Consider the following 27,937-nt stretch of genomic DNA (forward strand, 5'->3'; position numbering starts at 1 on the left):
ATGCAGTTGATGTTTTGAAGAAAGGGGGTGACTGTTGTTGATTGTTTAAGGAGGATTTTCAGTATGTGTATGGATTATGATGAGGTGCTTGAGGACTGGCAGAATGCCTATATAGTGCCACTGTACAAAGGCAAGTGGACAAAGGTGCGTTCAAATCACTGAGGTAAAAGATTGTTGAGTGTACCTGATAAGTTTTATGGAAGAGCAGTGATGGAGAGGATGGTAGCATTCACATATCATCTGATTAAGGAAGAACAGTATGGCTTCAGGAGTGATAGAGGATGTGCAGATCAGGTGTTTGCTTTGAAGAATATATGTAAAGAATATGTAGAGAAAAAGAGGGATATGTTTGTGGCATTAGTGGATTTGGAAATAGCCTATGATGGAGCTGTTAGAGATGCTCTATGGAAAGTGTTAGGAATACATAACATGAGAGGAAAGCTATTAGGACCTGTGAGGAGTTTTCATCAGCGAGTAAGGCATAAGCATGAGTAGTTAGAGAGGAGGATGGGTGGTTCTAGGTGAATATGGGTCTATGGCAGTGGGTTGTGATGTCACCATAGCTATTTAACCCAACCCTCTTAAGTTCTACCATGATATGCAAATCTCACCCCCTTGACACTTTATGATGCATTCTGTGTTCCCAGCACTCTCACCTACCTACTCAGTCTTATGCCACAGAAGGCATCACTGAGTGCTTCTTTGGATTTTTTTTAATCATATACATCAGATAAATACTCCTATAGCATCTAAACCTGTACATAATGCATACTTAGTCACTGGGCCAAGTGTCTCCAGCTACCAACTGCATGACTTATTCCACAGTCACAGAAAGCCAGTTTCATCCCTCATAACTTACCAGTGAGAAGCTAATCTTTTTTTTCCCCTAGTAAATAACAAAATGAAAACAGATTTTTAAAAAAACTTTGCTGCACATGCCACCATCAGCTGAATTAACGTTAGGGGTCTGCTCCCTGTGAGAGGGTGGCATGCAGGACAGATTGAAGAAGCCATGGGAGCCTTAGCAATGCATTCAGTGCTTTAAGGGAGGTGAATGCATGGGTCTTGGAGAGAGGAGCAGTTATACTGTCTGTTGGGGATGGGGTTGCTTAGTAGGTCAGGAAGTTTTTGCTTGTTGATGATATGGCGCAGGTGGCAGATTCGAGTTAGAAACTGCAGAAGCTGGTGCCTGAGTTTAGGAGAGTATATGAAAGGAGAAAGTTGAAAGTAGATGTGAATAAAAGCAAGGTTATTAGGTTCAGCATTGCAAAGAGAAAGGATATTGGGAGGAAGGAGTGAAGTCATTTTAGGTACCTAGGAGTGGATATAGGAGTGAATGGAACCATGGGAGCTGAAGTGAACTGTATGTTGGGTGAGGGACCAAAAGACACACAGAGGAATGTGAAAAGAGAGGTCATTCTCTTTCAGGGCAAAGATTGGGTAAGAGAATAGTGTGTTAGAAAGTGGCATACATATGAAAGAGCAGAAGTTGTGCTGAAATGGTTTGGACATATGGAGAGGATGATTGAGGAAAGGATAACTTAAGAGGTTATGCATGTCAGAAGTAAAAGGAACAAGGAAAAGGAGGAAACCAAGGATGAGATGAAAAGATAGAGTGAAAGAGGCTTTGAAGGCTTGAGTATCTGAATATGCTGAAGGTTGAGAGGCATGGAAGGGATAGAGCAAATTGGAGCAATGTTATGTCAGTAGGCTGAGCCAAGGCTTTTGAAGCAGTCAGGGAAAACCACAGAAGGGTCTGTGTCTTCATTATGATTAGGAGGCTCTGGTTTCATTGCATTGTACTTGACCTGTTAGAGAACGGATGTAAGTGAATGAGGCCATTTCTTTTTTCCTGGCACTACCTTGCTAACATGGTAAATGGTGAACACACTTCATCCAGCCCTCAGTGGGGTCAGTCATATGTCACTGGCTTTCTTAAGCTGCCAGAGGTTAACGGTCATTGTGAACTGTCCCCTCTTCCTCCAGCTGGATACTTGGATTATGCCTGATTGGATCCATCATCCTCACACACAGTTTTCTATTTCAAATGAAATCAGTTGTGAAAGATATACAGTGTGGTCAAAAAGTTCTAAGACATATCATTTATTTTTAAGAATAGTGTACATATAATATTTTTATAAGCTCTTCCCTGTAAAGGTTCTCCCTCTGATGATATGCAAGTGTTCCAGTGTTTATGCCACTTTTGGAAGCAATGCTGAAAGTCTTCAACTGTGAGATGAGTTCTACTTTCTGATTATTATGGATGATTAGAATGTAATCAAATCTTATACCTATCAGTTTCTTTTTGATTTTTGGGAACAGAAGAAAATCACTTGGGGTGAGGTCAGGTGAATAGAGAGGGTATGGTATAACAGGATCTTTTTTTTTACCAAAAAAAATCATGAATGGAGACAGCATTGTGTAAGGGACCATTGTCATGATGTAGAAACCTTCAGCCATTTTCAAACAGCTGGTGGTGGTTTCTGCTAACTTTATCCCTTGATCAGTTAAAATCAAAACCTCTTTATAAAAGGCATGGTGTACTGTCTGACCACTTTACAGACTCATATACTACCTCCATTGCACCACCTGTAATAGACAGTCTTAGAGAAGTTTTAGATCACACATTGTATATATTAGATAACTTTACCAATGACTTTGGGAACTGGAGACAACAGTGTGTGAGGGAGCAATGTCATGGTGCAGAAACCATCAACCATTTTCAGACAGCTGATGATAGTTTCTCCCAACTCTATCCCTCAGTTGAATCAGGACTTCTTTATAAAGGATCCGGTGTATTGACTGACCACTGCCTCTGCTACCTCCATAGCACCACCTGTAATAGACAAAGTCTTAAAACTTTACCCATGGACTAGTGAACTAGTGACTCAGTGAGAGTCTTTCAAGAGGTGTATATTGGAGGTGGAGCCATATTAGCATAAACACCATGACACTGACATATACTCTTACCCTCCAACCAGTGAAGTAGTGAACCAGCAACTCATTAAGACTCTCTGTGAAGGTCAGAGGGGTGATCACCTAGTGTAAATATCATGACAATGTCAGATACCAGCACAGCCTTCACCATGCCACCTCCTGCCCAAACTCCATTGACCGGCATCCATCACCACAATTGCCTTGTACCAACTAGTGCCTGTACAAGCAGATACAAGAACAGTCCTATACCTGCTGTTGTTGATATAGTTTTCCCATAGATATGTGTACCATAGATATGTGCAAGTCAACTACTGTATTATTGTAACTCAACTATGTGAAAATATTCATCACTTAATGTTTACCATTATACATAATGTATGTCAATGCAGTATTACTGCAATGCAACGGATGTGTAACTTTACATCATTTAATGTTTAACTAATCATCACCAACTGTGTAATGGATAAATCATGGTATTTGCAGAGTAAAACATCGTGTACTATTAAGATAGACCTTACTCATGTGCTTATCCATAGTGTAGGAATATCCAGCCCCACTTTGATGTAAGCCCTGTTGTGATTAATTAGCTAGTTACTATTATGGCCTAGTTTTGTCATATCTCAACTGTATATTTTCAGCTGAATAACTGCCTGAGTCAGTAAACCAATCTTTTTTATTCTACTTATTGTATGATTTTTTTTACAAGTTTCTGTGTTATGCATTGTTATTCATATGTTTCTACTATGTTTTTTATATTTTCTTCAGAAAGCATCCATTCTGAGCAGTCAAACAAAAGTATGAAGAGGAAACTTGCAACAACTAGCGATGAACTGGATTTTGTAGGTGCTCTTGGAACTACTTCACCACAAATCAGAACTGGTTGGTGATTTATCATTACTTATTTATGTGTACAATAGACCCTTGAATATAGGATGATGTGTTGAAATTCAAGATACGCTGGAGAAGCTCTATATTATTCTTGTTTTGCTTTCTCATCAGTGAAGATGGAGACATACAATTTTGTTTTGATACTGGCTTTTTCTCCTCTTTCCAGTTATATTCCTTTGCCAGTAATTCCTTGCCTGGGTCATAATGAATGTATTTTTATAGAAAACTTGAAACATTCAAGAACCATCCAAAGATGTCCAAAGATGAGTTTGATTTATAATTAGGTCAGCATTACCTGGACTTTTAATGTTAAGGTATGTGTCCATTTTATCCCTGAGGATAGGGGAGAAAGAATACTTCCCAAGTATTCCCTGCGTGTCGTAGAAGACAACTAAAAGGGAAGGGAGCGGGGGGTTTGGAAATCCTCCCCTCTCGTTTTTAATTTTCCAGAAGAGGGAACAGAGAAGGGGGCCAAGTGAGGATATTCCCTCAAAGACTCAGTCCTCTGTTCTTAATGCTACCTCGCTGATGCAGGAAATGGTGAATAGTATGTAAAAAGAAAATGTGTCCATTTTATGAACTTCTCTTCATCTGTTTTTTAGACCATGATTTTCTTATTCGTGGATATGTCCATTAAGTTTAGAATATGTAAGTTTCATGTGATGACAATGTTGCATAAGATAATTAGATCACAAGAACCTTGGATCTTAAGGTCTGGCTCAGATGGGTGTGAAAATAGTTTGTGGGCCATAACTTTGTTTTTTATAGAATTAGCTCTTAGCAACTTGAAACATAAGTATCATATAAAGTAAATGTCATAAACATTATGGTCAAGCCACCACAATCTGGAACACCATGCTTACTAAGATGTTCCCCAATAGGGAACCTTTGAGTGGGAAACCATATTCTAGCACATCACATTCCAGGGCACCAAACTCTAGGATTACTTTTTTTTAAAACTCTATCTTTAACCCTTAGAGAGAGAGTATGGTCCAGAATTGCATCACTCTGTAGGTGGAAAAAATGATAGTATTCAAAAGTAAAAAAGAAAGTTGAATTATTGTGGTCTGATTCAATGCTATGCGAGGTAAGCATTAAAAAACATGAAAATACAGTCATAATATCAACTGGGCCTGTTCCATTGCTGTGAGAGCATCCTAGAGTGGGTATGAATGTGTTTGACAGCTTCTGATAAGACAAAATAAGGATAAGTCATTTCAGTCTTTTTGCAAAGCTTGTTTTCCAACATATACTAGAATAGTGATGTTAGGTAGCATGAATATTCCATATTTCCAAAGCATATCAGCTTGCTCTCTGCAGATCTCTTATTCAGCTTCTATCTGTCTATTTATTTATCTATCTATATCTCTGATGTCTGTTTCAGCTAGAACTCCCTGAAAGGGTTGGCCACAGTAGTAGAGCCTACATAACCATTGAACTCCAGTGCCACTTCGTAGCCTGTAGTGCCTAACCCTTAACAGGCCACTAGCAAAGGGCAGCTCTAGTGCAGTGTTTGCAGAGGCTCCTACCTATTGTTCCCACTGACTAGTACTAGCTAATGCTCCTACCAGTTACTCCTGTGTAATGTTTCAACTGAATGCCTAAATGTTCCAACCTACTACTTATGTCTATTGCTCCTTCCATTGTGCAAAAAGGCAGTGCTAGCACGTAGTGCTCACCACAGGAAAATCTAAAGTTATGAAGAATAAGCTGTGCGAGTTAAGTGTTGTCAAGTGTTACATATGACAAAGAGAGATTGTATGTTTGTGGACAGATTGCTAGTAGTCCATTAATGGGTGATGCAAAAAGAAAAGGCAGCTACCTTTGTCAAAGGAGGGCAACTTGACAACCAACTAAGCAGCTGTCACTCACCTTCCCAGTACCCAGGCAGGTAGTACTGGTGATGTACCTCCATGGTCATTGGCTGCCTACAAACTACTTTCCCAGTCATTTCTTGCAAACAAATCTCTCCTTACACCATGTACTGTTCTAAATCATTTCATTTCAAAAACATTTGTGCTTGCCTTACATATTCAGCAGATGGTCAGATAACAGGATTAATACATGCTTTCATAACTCAAGACAAAAAACATTATCCTAGATGCAGGAACAGTTAATAGGTTATCTTTCGTTACAGAATTGGTCACTCTTTTGACAATAGATTTATCATTAACAGAGAAATAAAGGGTAGATTTTTTAAGATCAGAAAAGCAGTACTGTATCCATCATGTTAGGAAAGCAGTACTGTACCCATCATGTTAGGAAAGCAGTTCTGTATCCATCATGTTAGGAAAGCAGTACTGTACCCATCATGTTAGGAAAGCAGTACTGTACCTATCATGTTAGGAAAGCAGTACTGTACCTATCATGTTAGGAAAGCAGTGCTGTACCCATCATGTTAGGAAAGCAGTACTATACCCATCATGTTAGGAAAGCAGTACTGTACCCAAAATGTTTTTTGTGAATGTCAAATCGGGAAACGTCAAGGTCAGTATATAGAAAAGTAATGTAAATGGAAGTTAATGGTCCAGAGATGTGGTGATCAAATTGATTATATCATAGATAGATTAAATAGCAGGGAAGGAATGTGAATGGAGAAATTTTGTTTAATTTATGCACATAATTTCATGCAGGTATATGATATCTATTATGAAAACCTTCTTTACGTACAGACTTTTCTAATGTTTACATGTTAAGGCACACTGGAAGATATAAGGGACTTCTCATTTACAAGATTGTGGACAATAAGATGGAAATGTGATGAACATAAGGGGATTATCTTATTGCCATGTGGTTAGTAGTACCTGGATGATGTCTCAGGGCTGGTTAGGGATGAGGAGGAGGGCAGTGTTGAAGATGTGAATGGTATGCTCAAAAGAAAAATGTTCATGTGCTGATAAATGTCCATTACTTGTAAATAAGTCATTTGATTACTCTTCCACCAGTCTTTCATAATTCAGTAAGGATTTGCATACAAAATTTATTAACATACCACAGTTATTGCATATCTTTGATTACCTTTCATTCCTTTTCAGTCGTGGATAGAGGTTTTATAGACTCAACTCTCAAGAAAGTTTTCGATGACTGTAACACCAAGGTGGTGTACAGAGTCAGTGCACTAGTAAAGGAAATATATTTTCTTTCCTCCAGTCCATGTAAAAAATGTACAAATGGTAGGTTTCTTCTTCTGTGTCAGTTCATATCTTTATGTTTTTATGATTGTGCGAGACTGTTATCTTGATTTGATCTTGCAGTTAGGCTAACCTGTAAATTGATATTTAGTTCTTGATTGTGGATGTACCAACTTGTAGGCTGTGTGAGGAAAGTTGCTGGTAGGGTGTTGATAGGGAGACGTAATGTCATAATTTGGAAAACAAGAAAAAATTTTTCCTGGACAGCTTAGTTTCTAATTCCCCCCTCACTGGGTTGGAAAAGGTGAGCACATCAGGAAGTGAAGGTCCTGGAAGCAGTGAGGTATGTGATGAAAGAAAGATCACTATCTTAGGGGCAGAAGATTGGCGTGTTTGAAGGTATATTAGTCCTGATGGCTTTGTACGGATGCGAGGTATGGGCTGTAGATGAGAATGTACAGAAGGTGGATATGTTGGAAATGAAATGTTTGAAAAAATGTGGTTTGAGGAGGTTTAAGTAAAAACTGATAGTTTAAGAGAGAGGTGCAGTAATGAGAAGATTATGGTTGAGTGCTAAAGAGGGTGTGTTGAAATGGTGTGTACGTTGGGGTGTGTGTGTGTGTGTGTTAATATGAGTGGTTAACAAAGAGGATGTAAATGTAAGAAGTGGATGATACAAGGTTAACAAAGAGGATGTAAGTGTAAGAAGTGGGTAGTACAAGGTGAAGGATGATATAGAATTGGAGATTGAAGGATGGATTGAATAAGATTTAGACTGATCAAGGCCTGAACATTCAGGAGGGTGAAAGGCATGCATGGGATTTATGAGTGGGAGTGATTTGGTATGCAGGGGGTGACATGCTATCCAAGAACTGAACCAGGGTATATGAAGCAAATGGGTAAAACAATGGAAAAGTCAGTTGGGCCTAGTTGTGGATAGGATCTGTGATTCATTGCATTGCACATAAAACAGAAACAGAAGTCAAGTGGGGAGTGCTCATCTCCTTCAAAAGCTCAGATTGGGATATCTGAATGTGCACTGATGTAACCAAGATGAGAAGATAGGCGAGATAGGTAGTATGTTTGAGGAAAGAAACCTGGATGTTCTGGCTCTGAGTGAAATGAAGCTCAATGTTAAAGGAGAAGAATGGTTTAGTAAAGTCTGGGGAGTAAAATCAGGGGTTGGTGAGAGGACAAGAACTAAGGAAGGAGTAGCACTACTCCGGAAGCAGAACTTGTGGGAGTATGTAATAGAGTGTAAGAAAGTAAATTTTAGATTGATGTGGGTAAAACTGAATGTGGATGGAGAGAGATGGGTGATTTTTGGTGCCTATGCACCTTGTCATGAGAAAAAGATAATGAGAGGCAAGTGTATTTGGAGCAGCTGAGTGAGTGTGTTAGCAGCTTTGATGCACGAGACCGGGTTTTCATGATGGGTGATTTTGATGCAAAGGTGAGTAATGTGGCAGTTGATGGTATAATTAATGTGCATTGGGTGTTCAGTGTTGTAAATGGAAATCATAAGAACTTGTGGATTTGTGTGCTGAAAAAAGAATGGTGATTGGGAATTCTTGGTTAGAAAAGAAAGATGCACATAGATATACATATGTGAGTAGGAGAGATGGTCCAAGGGCATTATTGGATTATGTGTTGATTGATAAGTGTGTAAAAGAGACTTTTGGATGTTAATGTGTTGAGAGGGGCAGGTGGAAGGATGTCTGATCACTGTCTTGTAGGGGCAAAGACACACACACACACACACCAGCGAGGTAGCGCCAGGAAAAGACAAAATAAGGCCACATTGATTCACACTCAGTCTGCAGCTGTCATGCCTAATGCACCGAAACCACTGCTCCCTTTCGTCATCCAGCCCCCACAGACCTTTCCATGGTTTACCCCAGATGCTTCAGATGCACTGGTTCAGTCCATTGACAGCATACATATACACATGTACATATTTATACTTGCTTGCCTTCGTCCATTCCCAAAGTTACCCTGCCCCACATGAAAAAATGTAAATGCATTACGGAAAAGAAAAAAGATAACATATACATTCTCTTATTTTCTCTCACTCAATTGCCTCCCCCTGTGTAGGCAAGGTCATGCCAGGAACAGATGAAGAAAGGCCACATCCGCTCACACTCATTCTCTAACTCTAATGTGTAATGCTCTGAACCAAAGCTCCGTATCTGCATCCAGGCCCCACAGACCATTCCATGGTTTACCCTGGACATTTCACCTTCCCAATTTCAGTTCATTACCGTCGAGTTGACCCCAGTATACCACTTCATTCCAGTTCACTCTATTCCATACATGCCTTTCATGGGAAGGAGCTTGGGAAGGAGACCTGTGTGAGGAAGTACCAGGAGAGACTGAGTACAGAATGGAAAAAGGTGAGAACAATGGAAGTAAGGGGAGTGGGGGAGGAATGGGATGTATTTAGGGAATCAGTGATGGATTGCGCGAAAGATGCTTGTGGCATGAGAAGAGTGGGAGGTGGGTTGATTAGAAAGGGTAGTGAGTGGTGGGATGAAGAAGTAAGAGTATTAGTGAAAGAGAAGAGAGAGGCATTTGGACGATTTTTGCAGGGAAAAAATGCAATTGAGTGGGAGATGTATAAAAGAAAGAGACAGGAGGTCAAGAGAAAGGTGCAAGAGGTGAAAAAAAGGGCAAATGAGAGTTGGGGTGAGAGAGTATCATTAAATTTTAGGGAGAATAAAAAGATGTTCTGGAAGGAGGTAAATAAAGTGCGTAAGACAAGGGAGCAAATGGGAACTTCAGTGAAGGGCGCAAATGGGGAGGTGATAACAAGTAGTGGTGATGTGAGAAGGAGATGGAGTGAGTATTTTGAAGGTTTGTTGAATGTGTTTGATGATAGAGTGGTAGATATAGGGTGTTTTGGTCGAGGTGGTGTGCAAAGTGAGAGGGTTAGGGAAAATGATTTGGTAAACAGAGAAGAGGTAGTGAAAGCTTTGCGGAAGATGAAAGCCGGCAAGGCAGCAGGTTTGGATGGTATTGCAGTGGAATTTATTAAAAAAGGGGGTGACTGTATTGTTGACTGGTTGGTAAGGTTATTTAATGTATATATGACTCATGGTGAGGTGCCTGAGGATTGGCGGAATGCATGCATAGTGCCATTGTACAAAGGCAAAGGGGATAAGAGTGCTCAAATTACAGAGGTATAAGTTTGTTGAGTATTCCTGGTAAATTATATGGGAGGGTATTGATTGAGAGGGTGAAGGCATGTACAGAGCATCAGATTGGGGAAGAGCAGTGTGGTTTCAGAAGTGGTAGAGGATGTGTGGATCAGGTGTTTGCTTTGAAGAATGTATGTGAGAAATACTTAGAAAAGCAAATGGATTTGTATGTAGCATTTATGGATCTGGAGAAGGCATATGATAGAGTTGATAGAGATGCTCTGTGGAAGGTATTAAGAGTATATGGTGTGGGAGGAAAGTTGTTAGAAGCAGTGAAAAGTTTTTATCGAGGATGTAAGGCATGTGTACGTGTAGGAAGAGAGGAAAGTGATTGGTTCTCAGTGAATGTAGGTTTGCGGCAGGGGTGTGTGATGTCTCCATGGTTGTTTAATTTGTTTATGGATGGGGTTGTTAGGGAGGTAAATGCAAGAGTTTTGGAAAGAGGGGCAAGTATGAAGTCTGTTGGGGATGAGAGAGCTTGGGAAGTGAGTCAGTTGTTGTTCTCTGATGATACAGCGCTGGTGGCTGATTCATGTGTGAAACTGCAGAAGCTGGTGGCTGAGTTTGGTAAAGTGTGTGGAAGAAGAAAGTTAAGAGTAAATGTGAATAAGAGCAAGGTTATTAGGTACAGTAGGGTTGAGGGTCAAGTCAATTGGGAGGTGAGTTTGAATGGAGAAAAACTGGAGGAAGTGAAGTGTTTCAGATATCTGGGAGTGGATCTGGCAGCGGATGGAACCATGGAAGCGGAAGTGGATCATAGGGTGGGGGAGGGGGCGAAAATTCTGGGGGCCTTGAAGAATGTGTGGAAGTCGAGAACATTATCTCGGAAAGCAAAAATGGGTATGTTTGAAGGAATAGTGGTTCCAACAATGTTGTATGGTTGCGAGGCGTGGGCTATGGATAGAGTTGTGCGCAGGAGGATGGATGTGCTGGAAATGAGATGTTTGAGGACAATGTGTGGTGTGAGGTGGTTTGATCGAGTGAGTAACGTAAGGGTAAGAGAGATGTGTGGAAATAAAAAGAGCGTGGTTGAGAGAGCAGAAGAGGGTGTTTTGAAGTGGTTTGGGCACATGGAGAGAATGAGTGAGGAAAGATTGACCAAGAGGATATATGTGTCGGAGGTGGAGGGAACGAGGAGAAGAGGGAGACCAAATTGGAGGTGGAAAGATGGAGTGAAAAAGATTTTGTGTGATCGGGGCCTGAACATGCAGGAGGGTGAAAGGAGGGCAAGGAATAGAGTGAATTGGAGCGATGTGGTATACCGGGGTTGACGTGCTGTCAGTGGATTGAATCAAGGCATGTGAAGCGTCTGGGGTAAACCATGGAAAGCTGTGTAGGTATGTATATTTGCGTGTGTGGACGTATGTATATACATGTGTATGGGGGGGGGTTGGGCCATTTCTTTCGTCTGTTTCCTTGCGCTACCTCGCAAACGCGGGAGACAGCGACAAAGTATAATAAAAAAAATATATATATAATTTTTCTTGCCCTCTCACTACTTGATCAAACCACCTCAAACCATATATTGTTCTCAAACATTTCATTTCCAACACATCCACCCTCCTCTGTACAATCCTATCTATAGCCCATACCTCGCATCCATATAAAATTGTTGGGACGATTATTCCTTTAACATACCCATTTTTGCTCTCTGAGGTAACGTTCTCTCTTTCCACACATTCATCATCACACCCAGAACCTTCGCCCCCTCCCCAACCCCATGACTCACCTCCATTTCCATGGTTCCATTCACTGCCAAGTCCACTCCCAATATCTGAAACACTTCACTTCCTCCAATTTATCTCCATTCAAATCTACAATCCCAACTAACTTGTCCCTCAACCCTGCTGAACCTAATCACCATACTCTTATTCACATTTACTCTCAACTTTCTCCTTTTACACACTTTTCCAAAGTCAGTCACCAACTTCTGCAGATTCTCACTTCTCATCTGCATTACGTACACCCTTGATAGAAACTTCTCTACATCTAGCACTTTACCTCTCACACCTAGCAACTCTATCATATGCCTTCTCCAGATCCATAAATGCTATGTACAAATCCATCTGTCTTTCTAAGTATTTGTCACATATGTTCTTCAAGATAAACACCTGATCCACACATCCTCTACCATTTCTAAAACCACAGTGCTCCTCCCCAATCTGATGCTCTATACATACCTTCACCCTTTCAATCAATACCCTCCCATACAATTTTTTAGGGATACCCTGCAAACTTATGCTTTACCTTTATCTCCTTTGCCTTTGCTTAATGGCACAATACATGCATTCTGCCAATCTTCAGGCATGTCCCCATGATCCATATACTCATTGAATATCCACAGCACAGTCACCCCCTTCAAAATAAATTCTACTGCAATACCATCCAAACCCACCACCTTGCTGGATTTCATCTTCTGCAAGGCTTTCACCAAACCACTTTCCCTGACTCTCACACTGCACACCACCTCAACCTAAACACTCTACATCTACCACTCTATCATCAGACACATTCAACAAGCCTTCAAAATACTCACTGCATCTCCTTCTCACTTCATTACTACCTGTTATCACTTCCCCTCTTTCCCCCTTCACCGATGTTCCCATTTGTTCTCTTGTCCTGTGCACATTATTTACCTCCTTCCAAAACATCTTTTTATCCTCCCTAAAGTTTAATGATACTCTCACCCTAACTCTCATTTGCCCTCTTTTTCAACCCTTGCTCCTTCCTCTTGATGTCCTGCTGCTTTCTCTCATACATCTCCCAGTCATTTGCACTCCCTCCTTGCAAGTATCATCCAAATACCTCTCTTTTCTCTTTCTCTAACAACTTTGCATCTTCATCCCGCCACTCACTACCCTTTCTAATCTACGCACCTCCCACTTTTCTCGTGCTACATGTATCTCTTGCACATGCCATCACTGCTTCCCTAGATATATCCCGTTCCTCACCCAGTCTCCTCATATCATTTGCTCTTATCTTTTGCCATTCTACACAAACTCCTGTGGTACTTCCTCACACAAGTCTCCTTTCTAAGCTCATTCTCACCAGTCTCTTTTCCCTGTCATTCACTCTTTATTTTGAAAAGCTTTACAAATCTTCATCTTTGCCTCCTCAAGATAGTGATCAGATATCGCACCAGCTGCCCCTCTCAGCACATTAACATCCAAAAGTCTCTCTTTCACACACTATCAATTAACATGTAATTTAACAATGCTCTTTTACCATCTCTCTTAATCACATACATATACTTGTACATGTGTATATTTTGCAAGAGGTCACAGTAGTGCATGTGATCTAGTATTTGCTGATAACCAAGAGGAAAATGAAATATGATAAGTTTCCAAGTGCACTTTTGTGTAATGATCGCATCATCAGCAGAGATACAATTTTGAGATAGAAGACATGGAAGTCAGTTGATATACAAGGAAGAGGCATAGCTAAGACAACATTGGTAAACAAGCATTACCATCTGGTAGCACCAGGAAACAGACAAATGGGTACATCCATTTATACTCATTCTCCAGTCATATGTCATGTATATTTTGATTTTTATAAAAAAAAAAAAAGCTTTTAAATGTTAAGACCAAATTCATTCCTTTTTAGATTTATTGAAAATTGCCACAGGGAGGGAACAGTAAATGTCTTGTGTAGCTGCATTTACTTAGTTAAATAGTCATGATGACATCACACATCTTTTATGCAGATTCACCTTTACCAGGAATCACACACCCTCTTTCTTTCCTGTTCATGCAGATGCCTCACTCTCCTAGTAAGAATTCCTGTCTTTAGTAAGTAGTCATTGATTCTGTATTTGCACAGCACTTTTCATAATGTATATTTGTCACATCTATTATACATTTTCAGAAGATCCATAGATGGCACATGCTCATCACTCTTTTAAACAAAGTACTGCATAACCACATTCTTCAAAGAAAACACCTGGTCCACACAACATGTACCTCTCTTGAAACTACATGGCTTATCCCCAGACAGCACAGCACCACCCTTTCACTTATGCTACTGTGCCATATACCTTACCAGGTGTACTCAACAAATTTAACATCTGTAGTGGAACATTCAGTTTTGTCCCCCATGCATATATACATGAATATTATAGATCCACTCTTCTTGTACACAGACGCCTCAGTCTAGGCCATACATATGCTGAACCACCAGGCTAACCAGTCAACAGCATCACCACCACCTTTCTTGACAAACTCATATGCAGTCAAAGTACATTTAATCCTGAAAGATGTCTCCACAATCTGTCTTTATACCCTTCAATATTCTGGGATTCTCATGCTTCATATGCCACTTAGTCACAAGCACACCACATCTGCCTTTCTGTCATGTGACATATTCAGTAGTCCTTGAGATTACTCTGTACTTTTTTTTCCCCAATATGGTAATGCCTTTAGGATACTGGGAGTGGAGTTGGATTATGTATAGTAGGTGGATGTCAAGTTATATATTTATATTTATTTTGCTTTGTCGCTGTCTCCCGCGTTTGTGAGGTAGCGCACGGAAACAGACAAAAGAAATGGCCCAACCCACCCCCATACACATGTATATACATACACGTCCACACACGCAAATATACATACCTATACATCTCAGTGTACACATATATATACACACACAGACATATACATATATACACATGTACATAATTCATACTGTCTGCCTTTATTTATTCCCATCGCCACCTCACCACACATGGAATAACATCCCCCTCCCCCCTCATGTGTGCGAGGTAGTGCTAGGAAAAGACAACAAAGGCCCCATTCGTTCACTCTCAGTCTCTAGCTGTCATGTAATAATGCCCGAAACCACAGCTCCCTTTCCGCATCCAGGCCCCACACAACTTTCCATGGTTTACCCCAGACGCTTTACATGCCCTGATTCAATCCATTGACAGCACGTCGACCCCGGTATAACACATCGATCCAATTTACTCTATTCCTTGCCTGCCTTTCACCCTCCTGCATGTTCAGGCCCCGATCACACAAAATCTTTTTCACTCCATCTTTCCACCTCCAATTTGGTCTCCCACTTCTCCTCGTTCCCTCTACCTCCGGCACATATATCCTCTTGGTCAGTCTTTCCTCACTCATTCTCTCCATGTGACCAAACCATTTCAAAACACCCCCTTCTGCTCTCTCAACCACGCTCTTTTTATTTCCACACATCTCTCTTACCCTTACATTACTTACTCGATCAAACCACCTCACACCACATATTGTCCTCAAACATCTCATTTCCAGCACATCCACCATCCTGTACACAACTCCATCTATAGCCCACGCCCTGCAACCATACAACATTGTTGGAACCACTATTCCTTCAAACATACCCATTTTTGCTTTCCGAGATAATGTTCTCGACTTCCAAACATTTTTCAAGGCTCCCAGGGTTTTCGCCCCCTCCCCCACCCTATGATTCACTTCCGCTTCCATGGTTCCATCCGCTGCCAAATCCACTCCCAGATATCTAAAACACTTTACTTCCTCCAGTTTTTCTCCATTCAAACTTACCTCCCAATTGACTTGACCCTCAACCCTACTGTACCTAATAACCTTGCTCTTATTCACATTTATTCACATTTGTCAAGTTATATGAATGAAAGGAGCAAGTTTAGATTGATAAGATACTCTATATTTTTTTACTTTGCTTACAGATAAAGTGTGTATCCATAACTGGATTTGGGGTTTATGTGACTCATGTGGGGAGTGCTACACAGACTGGAAATTACGAAAATATTTCTCCAGTGCTGACTTACAGTCTCTTCTTGTGTTGCCTTGCATAGCCTGTTCTCCACAGTCTACAAAAGGTAAAATTACATGTATTTTTATTTTGTTTCAATTTCTAAAAGGGGAAAGAGAAGGAGTCAAGTGGAGAGTGCTTATCCTCCTCGAAGGCTCAGGTTGGGGTGTCTCAATGTGTGTGGATGTAACCAAGATAAGATAGGTAGTTTTAGGAAAGAAACCTGCATGTTCTGGCTCCGAGTGAAACAAAGCTCAAGGGTAAAGGGGAAGTATGGTTTGGAAAAGTCTTGGGAGTAAAGTCAGGGGTTGGTGAGAGGACAAGAGCTAAGGAAGAAGCAGCACTACTCCTGAAGCAGGAGTTGTGGGAGTGTGTGATAGAGTGTAAGAAAGTAAACTCTAGATTGATATGGGTAAGACTGAATGTGGATGGAGGGACATGGGTGATTATTGGTGCTTATGCGCCTGTTCAAGAGAAGAGAGATCATGAGAGGCAAGAGTTTTGGGAGCAGCTGAGTGAGTGTGTTAGCAGCTTTGATGCACGAGACTGGGTATTAGTGATAGGTGATTTAAATGTGAAGGTGAGTAATGTGGCAGTTGAGGGTGTAATTAGTGTACATGGGGTATTCAGTGTTGTGAATGGAAAGGGTGAAGAGCTTGTGGATTTGTGTGCTGAAAAAGGACTGGTGATTGGGAATTCCTGGTTTAAAAAGTGATATACATAAGTATGTTTATGTGAGTAGGAGAGATGGTCAAAGGGCATTATTGGATTATGTATTAATTGATAAATGTATAAAAGAGAGACTTTTGGATGTGCTTAGAGGGGCAGCTGATGGGATGTCTGATCACTATCTTGTGGAGGTGAGGGTGAAGGTTTGTAGAGGTTTTCAAGAAACAAGAGAGAATGTTGGGAAGAAGAGAGTGGTGAAAGTAAGTGAGCTTGGAAAGGAGACTTGTGTGAGGAAGTACCGGGAGAGATTGTAGAACAGCAAAGGTGAGAGCAAATGACGTGAGGGGAGTGGGTGAGGAATGGGATGCATTTAAGGAAGCAGTGTTGGCATGTGCAAAAGGTGCATGTGACATGAGAAAGGTGGGAGATGGGCAAGTTGGCAGGTTACAAAGGGTAGTGAGTGGCGAGATGAAGAAGTAAAGTTGTTAGTGAAAGAGAGAAAAGAGGCATTTGGACAGTACTTACAAGAAAGGAGTGCCAAAGACTGGGAGATGTATAGAGGAAAGTGCCATGGTTAAAAAGAGGGCAAATGAGAGTTGGGGGTGAGAGAGTATCATTAAACTTAGGGAGAATAAGATGCTTTAGAAGGAGGTAAATAATGTGCGAAAGACAAGAGAACAAATGGGAACATCGGTGAAGGGGTCAAGGGAGGAAGTGATAACAGGTAGTGACAAAGTGAGGAGATGAAGTGGTTATTTTGAAGGTTTGTTGAATGTGTTTGATGATATAGTGGCAGATGTAGGGTGGTTTGGTTGGGGTGATGTGCAGAATTAGAGGGTTAAGGAGAATGGTTTGGTTATGAGAAAAGAGTTAGTGAAAGCCTTGCAGATAATGAGATCCAAGGCAGCAGGTTTGAATCGTATTGCAGTTGAATTTATTAAGAAAGGGGGTGACTGTGCTGTTGATTGGTTGGTAAGGATATTCAATGTATGTATGGATCATGGTGAAGTGCCTGAGGATTGGCAGAATGCTTGTATAGAGCCATTGCAAGGGGGTAAAGATGAGTGTCAAACTATAGGCAGAGGCATACGTTTGTTGAGTATTCCTGGTAAATTGTATGGGAGGGTATTTATTTAAAAGGTGAAGGCATGTACAGAGCATCAGATTTGGGAGGAGGAGTATGGTTTCAGAAGTGTCAGAAGATGTGTGGATCAGGTATTTCCTTTGAAGAATGGGTGAGAAATATTTAGAAAAACAGATGTATTCACATGTAGCACTTATGGATCTGGAAAAGGCATATGATAGGGTTGAGAGAGAGTGTATGGTGTGGGAGATAAGCTGCTAGAAGCAGTGAAAAGTTTTTATCAAGGATGTAAGGCTAGTGTATGAGTAGGAAGAGAGGAGAGTGACTGGTTCCCAGTGAAGGTTGGTCTGTGGCAGGGGTGTGTGATGCCTCCATGGTTGTTTAATTTGTTTATGGATAAGGTTGTTAAGGAGGTAAATGCAAGAGTTTTGGAGAGAGGAATGAGTATGCAATCTGTTAGGGGTGAGAGGGTCTGGAAAGTGAGTCATCTGCTGTTTGCCGATGATACAGCACTGGTGGCTGATTCTAGTGAGAACCTGCAGAAGTTGTTGACTGAGTTTGGAGAAGTGTGTGAAAGGAGAAAGTTGAGAGTAAATGTGAATAAGAGCAAGTTATTAGGTTCTGCAGGGTTGAGGAACAGGTTAATTGGGATGTAAGTTTGAATGGATAAAAATTGGAGGAAGTGAAGTGTTTTAGATATCTGGGAGTGGACTTAGCAGTGAATGGAACCATGGAAGCAGAAATGAGTCACAGGTTGGGGGAGGGGACAAAGATTCTTGGAGTGCTGAAGAATGTCTGGAAAGAGAGAACATTATCTGGAAGAGCAAAAATGGGTATGTTTGAAGGAATAGTAGTTCCAACAATGTTATATGGCTGCGAGGCATGGGCTATAGATAGGGTTGTACGGAGGAAGATGGATGTGTTGGAAATGAAATGTTTGAGGACAATATGTGGTGTGAGGTGGTTTGATCAATTATGTAATGAAAGAGTAAGAAAAATGTAAGGAAATAAAAAGAGTGTGGTTGAGAGAACAAAAGACGGTGTGTTGAAATGGTTTGGACATATGGAGAGAATAAGTGAGGAAAGGTTGACAGAGGATATATGTGTCAGAGGTGGAGGGAATAAGAAGCAGGAGACCAAATTGGAGGTGGAAGGATGAAGTGAAGTAGATTTTGGGTGATCAGGGCCTGGACATACAGGAGCGTGAGGGCTGTGCAAGGAATAGGGTGAATTGGAAAGATGTGATATACCAGGGTTGATGTGCTGTCAGTGGACTGAACCAGAGCATGTGTAACATCTGGGGTAAACCATGGAAAGGTCTGTGAGGCCACGATGTGGATAGGGAGCTGTGGTATTGATGCATTACACTTGACAGATAGAGATTGAGTTTGAACAAATGTGGCCTTTTTTTTGTCTGTTTTCCTGGAGCTACCTCGCTGAAGCAGGGGATAGCGATGCTGTTTCATGTGGGGTTAGGTAGCACCAGGAATGGATGAAGGCAAGCAAGTGTGAATATGTATATGTGTGTATATATATATATATTTATTATTTATTTTATTTATTTTGCTTTGTCGCTGTCTCCCGCGTTTGTGAGGTAGCGCACGGAAACAGACAAAAGAAATGGCCCAACCCACCCCCATACACATGTATATACATACACGTCCACACACGCAAATATACATACCTATACATCTCAGTGTACACATATATATACACACACAGACATATACATATATACACATGTACATAATTCATACTGTCTGCCTTTATTTATTCCCATCGCCACCTCACCACACATGGAATAACATCCCCCTCCCCCCTCATGTGTGCGAGGTAGTGCTAGGAAAAGACAACAAAGGCCCCATTCGTTCACTCTCAGTCTCTAGCTGTCATGTAATAATGCCCGAAACCACAGCTCCCTTTCCGCATCCAGGCCCCACACAACTTTCCATGGTTTACCCCAGACGCTTTACATGCCCTGATTCAATCCATTGACAGCACGTCGACCCCGGTATAACACATCGATCCAATTTACTCTATTCCTTGCCTGCCTTTCACCCTCCTGCATGTTCAGGCCCCGATCACACAAAATCTTTTTCACTCCATCTTTCCACCTCCAATTTGGTCTCCCACTTCTCCTCGTTCCCTCTACCTCCGGCACATATATCCTCTTGGTCAGTCTTTCCTCACTCATTCTCTCCATGTGACCAAACCATTTCAAAACACCCCCTTCTGCTCTCTCAACCACGCTCTTTTTATTTCCACACATCTCTCTTACCCTTACATTACTTACTCGATCAAACCACCTCACACCACATATTGTCCTCAAACATCTCATTTCCAGCACATCCACCATCCTGTACACAACTCCATCTATAGCCCACGCCCTGCAACCATACAACATTGTTGGAACCACTATTCCTTCAAACATACCCATTTTTGCTTTCCGAGATAATGTTCTCGACTTCCAAACATTTTTCAAGGCTCCCAGGGTTTTCGCCCCCTCCCCCACCCTATGATTCACTTCCGCTTCCATGGTTCCATCCGCTGCCAAATCCACTCCCAGATATCTAAAACACTTTACTTCCTCCAGTTTTTCTCCATTCAAACTTACCTCCCAATTGACTTGACCCTCAACCCTACTGTACCTAATAACCTTGCTCTTATTCACATTTATTCACATTTGTCAAGTTATATGAATGAAAGGAGCAAGTTTAGATTGATAAGATACTCTATATTTTTTTACTTTGCTTACAGATAAAGTGTGTATCCATAACTGGATTTGGGGTTTATGTGACTCATGTGGGGAGTGCTACACAGACTGGAAATTACGAAAATATTTCTCCAGTGCTGACTTACAGTCTCTTCTTGTGTTGCCTTGCATAGCCTGTTCTCCACAGTCTACAAAAGGTAAAATTACATGTATTTTTATTTTGTTTCAATTTCTAAAAGGGGAAAGAGAAGGAGTCAAGTGGAGAGTGCTTATCCTCCTCGAAGGCTCAGGTTGGGGTGTCTCAATGTGTGTGGATGTAACCAAGATAAGATAGGTAGTTTTAGGAAAGAAACCTGCATGTTCTGGCTCCGAGTGAAACAAAGCTCAAGGGTAAAGGGGAAGTATGGTTTGGAAAAGTCTTGGGAGTAAAGTCAGGGGTTGGTGAGAGGACAAGAGCTAAGGAAGAAGCAGCACTACTCCTGAAGCAGGAGTTGTGGGAGTGTGTGATAGAGTGTAAGAAAGTAAACTCTAGATTGATATGGGTAAGACTGAATGTGGATGGAGGGACATGGGTGATTATTGGTGCTTATGCGCCTGTTCAAGAGAAGAGAGATCATGAGAGGCAAGAGTTTTGGGAGCAGCTGAGTGAGTGTGTTAGCAGCTTTGATGCACGAGACTGGGTATTAGTGATAGGTGATTTAAATGTGAAGGTGAGTAATGTGGCAGTTGAGGGTGTAATTAGTGTACATGGGGTATTCAGTGTTGTGAATGGAAAGGGTGAAGAGCTTGTGGATTTGTGTGCTGAAAAAGGACTGGTGATTGGGAATTCCTGGTTTAAAAAGTGATATACATAAGTATGTTTATGTGAGTAGGAGAGATGGTCAAAGGGCATTATTGGATTATGTATTAATTGATAAATGTATAAAAGAGAGACTTTTGGATGTGCTTAGAGGGGCAGCTGATGGGATGTCTGATCACTATCTTGTGGAGGTGAGGGTGAAGGTTTGTAGAGGTTTTCAAGAAACAAGAGAGAATGTTGGGAAGAAGAGAGTGGTGAAAGTAAGTGAGCTTGGAAAGGAGACTTGTGTGAGGAAGTACCGGGAGAGATTGTAGAACAGCAAAGGTGAGAGCAAATGACGTGAGGGGAGTGGGTGAGGAATGGGATGCATTTAAGGAAGCAGTGTTGGCATGTGCAAAAGGTGCATGTGACATGAGAAAGATGGGAGATGGGCAAGTTGGCAGGTTACAAAGGGTAGTGAGTGGCGAGATGAAGAAGTAAAGTTGTTAGTGAAAGAGAGAAAAGAGGCATTTGGACAGTACTTACAAGAAAGGAGTGCCAAAGACTGGGAGATGTATAGAGGAAAGTGCCATGGTTAAAAAGAGGGCAAATGAGAGTTGGGGGTGAGAGAGTATCATTAAACTTAGGGAGAATAAGATGCTTTAGAAGGAGGTAAATAATGTGCGAAAGACAAGAGAACAAATGGGAACATCGGTGAAGGGGTCAAGGGAGGAAGTGATAACAGGTAGTGACAAAGTGAGGAGATGAAGTGGTTATTTTGAAGGTTTGTTGAATGTGTTTGATGATATAGTGGCAGATGTAGGGTGGTTTGGTTGGGGTGATGTGCAGAATTAGAGGGTTAAGGAGAATGGTTTGGTTATGAGAAAAGAGTTAGTGAAAGCCTTGCAGATAATGAGATCCAAGGCAGCAGGTTTGAATCGTATTGCAGTTGAATTTATTAAGAAAGGGGGTGACTGTGCTGTTGATTGGTTGGTAAGGATATTCAATGTATGTATGGATCATGGTGAAGTGCCTGAGGATTGGCAGAATGCTTGTATAGAGCCATTGCAAGGGGGTAAAGATGAGTGTCAAACTATAGGCAGAGGCATACGTTTGTTGAGTATTCCTGGTAAATTGTATGGGAGGGTATTTATTTAAAAGGTGAAGGCATGTACAGAGCATCAGATTTGGGAGGAGGAGTATGGTTTCAGAAGTGTCAGAAGATGTGTGGATCAGGTATTTCCTTTGAAGAATGGGTGAGAAATATTTAGAAAAACAGATGTATTCACATGTAGCACTTATGGATCTGGAAAAGGCATATGATAGGGTTGAGAGAGAGTGTATGGTGTGGGAGATAAGCTGCTAGAAGCAGTGAAAAGTTTTTATCAAGGATGTAAGGCTAGTGTATGAGTAGGAAGAGAGGAGAGTGACTGGTTCCCAGTGAAGGTTGGTCTGTGGCAGGGGTGTGTGATGCCTCCATGGTTGTTTAATTTGTTTATGGATAAGGTTGTTAAGGAGGTAAATGCAAGAGTTTTGGAGAGAGGAATGAGTATGCAATCTGTTAGGGGTGAGAGGGTCTGGAAAGTGAGTCATCTGCTGTTTGCCGATGATACAGCACTGGTGGCTGATTCTAGTGAGAACCTGCAGAAGTTGTTGACTGAGTTTGGAGAAGTGTGTGAAAGGAGAAAGTTGAGAGTAAATGTGAATAAGAGCAAGTTATTAGGTTCTGCAGGGTTGAGGAACAGGTTAATTGGGATGTAAGTTTGAATGGATAAAAATTGGAGGAAGTGAAGTGTTTTAGATATCTGGGAGTGGACTTAGCAGTGAATGGAACCATGGAAGCAGAAATGAGTCACAGGTTGGGGGAGGGGACAAAGATTCTTGGAGTGCTGAAGAATGTCTGGAAAGAGAGAACATTATCTGGAAGAGCAAAAATGGGTATGTTTGAAGGAATAGTAGTTCCAACAATGTTATATGGCTGCGAGGCATGGGCTATAGATAGGGTTGTACGGAGGAAGATGGATGTGTTGGAAATGAAATGTTTGAGGACAATATGTGGTGTGAGGTGGTTTGATCAATTATGTAATGAAAGAGTAAGAAAAATGTAAGGAAATAAAAAGAGTGTGGTTGAGAGAACAAAAGACGGTGTGTTGAAATGGTTTGGACATATGGAGAGAATAAGTGAGGAAAGGTTGACAGAGGATATATGTGTCAGAGGTGGAGGGAATAAGAAGCAGGAGACCAAATTGGAGGTGGAAGGATGAAGTGAAGTAGATTTTGGGTGATCAGGGCCTGGACATACAGGAGCGTGAGGGCTGTGCAAGGAATAGGGTGAATTGGAAAGATGTGATATACCAGGGTTGATGTGCTGTCAGTGGACTGAACCAGAGCATGTGTAACATCTGGGGTAAACCATGGAAAGGTCTGTGAGGCCACGATGTGGATAGGGAGCTGTGGTATTGATGCATTACACTTGACAGATAGAGATTGAGTTTGAACAAATGTGGCCTTTTTTTTGTCTGTTTTCCTGGAGCTACCTCGCTGAAGCAGGGGATAGCGATGCTGTTTCATGTGGGGTTAGGTAGCACCAGGAATGGATGAAGGCAAGCAAGTGTGAATATGTATATGTGTGTATATATATATATATTTATTATTTATTTTATTTATTTTGCTTTGTCGCTGTCTTCCGCATTTGCGAGGTAGCGCAAGGAAACAGATGAAAGAAATGGCCCATCCCACCCCCATACACATGTATATACACACACGTCCACACACACAAATATACATACCTATACATCTCAATGTACACATATATATACATCTCAATGTACACATATATATACACACACAAACACACATATATACCCATGCACACAATTCACACTGCCTTTATTCATTCCCATCGCCACCTCGCCGCACATGGAATACCATCCCCCTCCCCCCTCATGTGTGCGGGGTAGCGCTAGGAAAAGACAACAAAGGCCTCATTCGTTCACACTCAGTCTCTAGCTGTCATGCAATAATGCCCGAAACCACAGCTCCCTTTCCACATCCAGGTCCCACACAGCTTTCCATGGTTTACCCCAGACGCTTCACATGCCCTGATTCAATCCACTGACAGCACGTCAACCCCGGTATACCACATCGATCCAATTCACTCTATTCCTTGCCCGCCTTTCACCCTCCTGCATGTTCAGGCCCCGATCACTCAAAATCTTTTTCACTCCATCTTTCCACCTCCAATTTGGTCTCCCATTTCTCCTCATTCCCTCCACCTCCGACACATATATCCTCTTGGTCAATCTTTCCTCACTCATTCTCTCCATGTGCCCAAACCATTTCAAAACACCCTCTTCTGCTCTCTCAACCACGCTGTTTTTATTTCCACACATCTCTCTTACCCTTACATTACTTACTCGATCAAACCACCTCATACCACACATTGTCCTCAAACATCTCATTTCCAGCACATCCACCCTCCTGCGCACAACTCTATCCATAGCCCACGCCTCGCAACCATACAACATTGTTGGAACCACTATTCCTTCAAACATACCCATTTTTGCTTTCCGAGATAATGTTCTCAACTTCCACAAATTCTTCAAGGCTCCCAGGATTTTCGCCCCCTCCCCCACCCTATGATTCACTTCCGCTTCCATGGTTCCATCCGCTGCCAGATCCACTCCCAGATATCTAAAACACTTTACTTTCTCCAGTTTTTCTCCATTCAAACTTACCTCCCAATTGACTTGACCCTCAACCCTACTGTACCTAATAACCTTGCTCTTATTCACATTTACTCTTTATTTTCTTCTTTCACACACTTTACCAAACTCAGTCACCAGCTTCTGCAGTTTCTCACATGAATCAGCCACCAGTGCTGTATCATCAGCGAACAACAACTGACTCACTTCCCAAGCTCTCTCATCCACAACAGACTTCATTTTTGCCCCTCTTTCCAAAACTCTTGCATTCACCTTCCTAACAACCCCATCCATAAACAAATTAAACAACCATGGAGACATCACATACCCCTGCCGCAAACCTACATTTACTGAGAACCAATCACTTTCCTCTCTTCCTATATATATATATATATATATATATATATATATTTTTTTTTCTTTTTCTTTTAAACTATTCGCCATTTCCCGCGTTAGCTAGGTAGCGTTAAGAACAGAGGACTGGGCCTTTTTTGGAATATCCTCACCTGGCCCCCTCTGTTCCTTCTTTTGGAAAATTAAAAAAAAAAAAAAAAGAAAGAGAGGGGAGGATTTCCAGCCCCCCGCTCCCTCCCCTTTTAGTCGCCTTCTATGACACGCAGGGAATACGTGGGAAGTATTCTTAATCCCCTATCCCCTATATATATATATATATATCTTTCTTTCTTTCAAACTATTCGCCATTTCCCGCATTAGCGAGGTAGCGCCAAGAACAGAGGGCTGGGCCCCGAGGGAACACGCTCACCCGGCCCAATTCTCCGCTCCTTCCTTTGGAAAATCAAAAAAAAAAAAACGAGAGGGGAGGATATATATATATATATATATATATATATATATATATATATATATATATATATATATATTCTTTCTTTCAAACTATTCGCCATTTCCCGCATTAGCGAGGTAGCGTTAAGAACAGAGGACTGAGCCTTTGAGGGACTACCCTCACCTGGCCCAATTCTCTGTTCCTTCTTTTGGAAAATTAAAAAAAAAAAACGAGAGGGGAGGATTTCCAGCCCCCCGCTCCCTCCCCTTTTAGTCGCCTTCTACGACACGCAGGGAATACGTGGGAAGTATTCTTGCTCCCTTATCCCCAGGGATAATATATATATATATATATATATATATATATATATATATATATATATATATATATATATAGCGAATAGTATAAAAAAAAAAAAAATATATATATATATATATCCATCTTATACAGGTAGTTTAAATATATGGAAATCACTGTGGAAAATAGTTACAAGCTCAGACCACATACTGTACAGGGGCATATCCAAGTGGAAGGTAATGAAGGCAGTTGCCTCCCCCCTTGGGTTATACAATTTACAATAAACTTTATAATAACAATGAATAACATATTCTTATAACTGTTCTAATCCTTTTCATCTCTTGTAAGGAAAAAAATAAATGTATATCTACATAAATCCAACTGTTTCAGTGATTGACACCGATGACCAATGAAACAAAAGTATCATTTTCACCACCTTCCCAAAACACTAACATGAGTTTATAATTAAATTTTCTCGGTCTATAAATGCATATTAATATGTTTCATCGAATGAAACTCCCTTCATTATTACTATTAGCAATTCTATATTATCAGATACCACAAATCTATTTTCATTCAAGACTGGTCACAGATCTCTCAAAACTTAAAGCTGTGTTCAATTTTACAAGAATTTGGCTAATATCAGTGATCAAATGTAATATCCAAATAACTCAAAGGTGCTAAGTTCTCTATGAGAAATTGTGTCCTTATATGTCATTCTTGTTTTGAGCTTTTTATATATATATATATATATATATATATATATATATATATATATATATATATATATATATATATATATATTATATATATATATATATATATATATGGATCTGGAGAAGGCATATGATAGAGTTGATAGAGATGCTCTGTGGAAGGTATTAAGAATATATGGTGTGGGAGGCAAGTTGTTAGAAGCAGTGAAAAGTTTTTATCGAGGATGTAAGGCATGTGTACGTGTAGGAAGAGAGGAAAGTGATTGGTTTTCAGTGAATGTAGGTTTGCGGCAGGGGTGTGTGATGTCTCCATGGATGTTTAATTTGTTTATGGATGGGGTTGTTAGGGAGGTGAATGCAAGAGTTTTGGAAAGAGGGGCAAGTATGAAGTCTGTTGGGGATGAGAGAGCTTGGGAAGTGAGTCAGTTGTTGTTCGCTGATGATACAGCGCTGGTGGCTGATTCATGTGAGAAACTGCAGAAGCTGGTGACTGAGTTTGGTAAAGTGTGTGAAAGAAGAAAGTTAAGATTAAATGTGAATAAGAGCAAGGTTATTAGGTACAGTAGGGTTGAGGGTCAATTCAATTGGGAGGTGAGTTTGAATGGAGAAAAACTGGAGGAAGTGAAGTGTTTTAGATATCTGGGAGTGGATCTGGCAGCGGATGGAACTATGGAAGCGGAAGTGGATGATAGGGTGGGGGAGGGGGCGAAAATTCTGGGAGCCTTGAAGAATGTGTGGAAGTCGAGAACATTATCTCGGAAAGCAAAAATGGGTATGTTTGAAGGAATAGTGGTTCCAACAATGTTGTATGGTTGCGAGGCGTGGACTATGGATAGAGTTGTGTGCAGGAGGATGGATGTGCTGGAAATGAGATGTTTGAGGACAATGTGTGGTGTGAGGTGGTTTGATCGAGTAAGTAACGTAAGGGTAAGAGAGATGTGTGGAAATAAAAAGAGCGTTGTTGAGAGAGCAGAAGAGGGTGTTTTGAAATGGTTTGGTCACATGGAGAGAATGAGTGAGGAAAGATTGACCAAGAGGATATATGTGTCGGAGGTGGAGGGAACGAGGAGAAGAGGGAGACCAAATTGGAGGTGGAAAGATGGAGTGAAAAAGATTTTGTGTGATCGGGGCCTGAACATGCAGGAGGGTGAAAGGAGGGCAAGGAATAGAGTGAATTGGAGCGATGTGGTATACCGGGGTTGACGTGCTGTCAGTGGATTGAATCAAGGCATGTGAAGCGTCTGGGGTAAACCATGGAAAGCTGTGTAGGTAT

The 27,937-nt window shown here is 41.1% G+C and overlaps 1 protein-coding gene across 6 annotated transcripts in view; it reads left to right on the top strand.

Moving 5' to 3' along the window:
• Nucleotides 1-27,937, top strand: part of LOC139765613 (uncharacterized) — a 244,706-nt gene that overhangs the window by 168,699 nt on the left and 48,070 nt on the right. For 4 of the 6 annotated variants that reach the window (XM_071693272.1, XM_071693273.1, XM_071693275.1 and 1 more), the window contains 2 exons: nt 3,703-3,816; nt 6,861-6,998. In XM_071693272.1, the coding sequence (XP_071549373.1) occupies nt 3,703-3,816; nt 6,861-6,998 (252 nt within the window). Of the gene's footprint in view, nt 1-3,702; nt 3,817-3,991; nt 4,275-6,860; nt 6,999-15,833; nt 16,202-27,937 lie in introns of those variants that run through there. The other 2 variants (XM_071693274.1, XM_071693276.1) reach the window with 2 other exon arrangements.

This window comes from Panulirus ornatus, chromosome 55 (assembly GCF_036320965.1).
Source record: "Panulirus ornatus isolate Po-2019 chromosome 55, ASM3632096v1, whole genome shotgun sequence".
Lineage (NCBI taxonomy): Eukaryota > Metazoa > Arthropoda > Malacostraca > Decapoda > Palinuridae > Panulirus > Panulirus ornatus.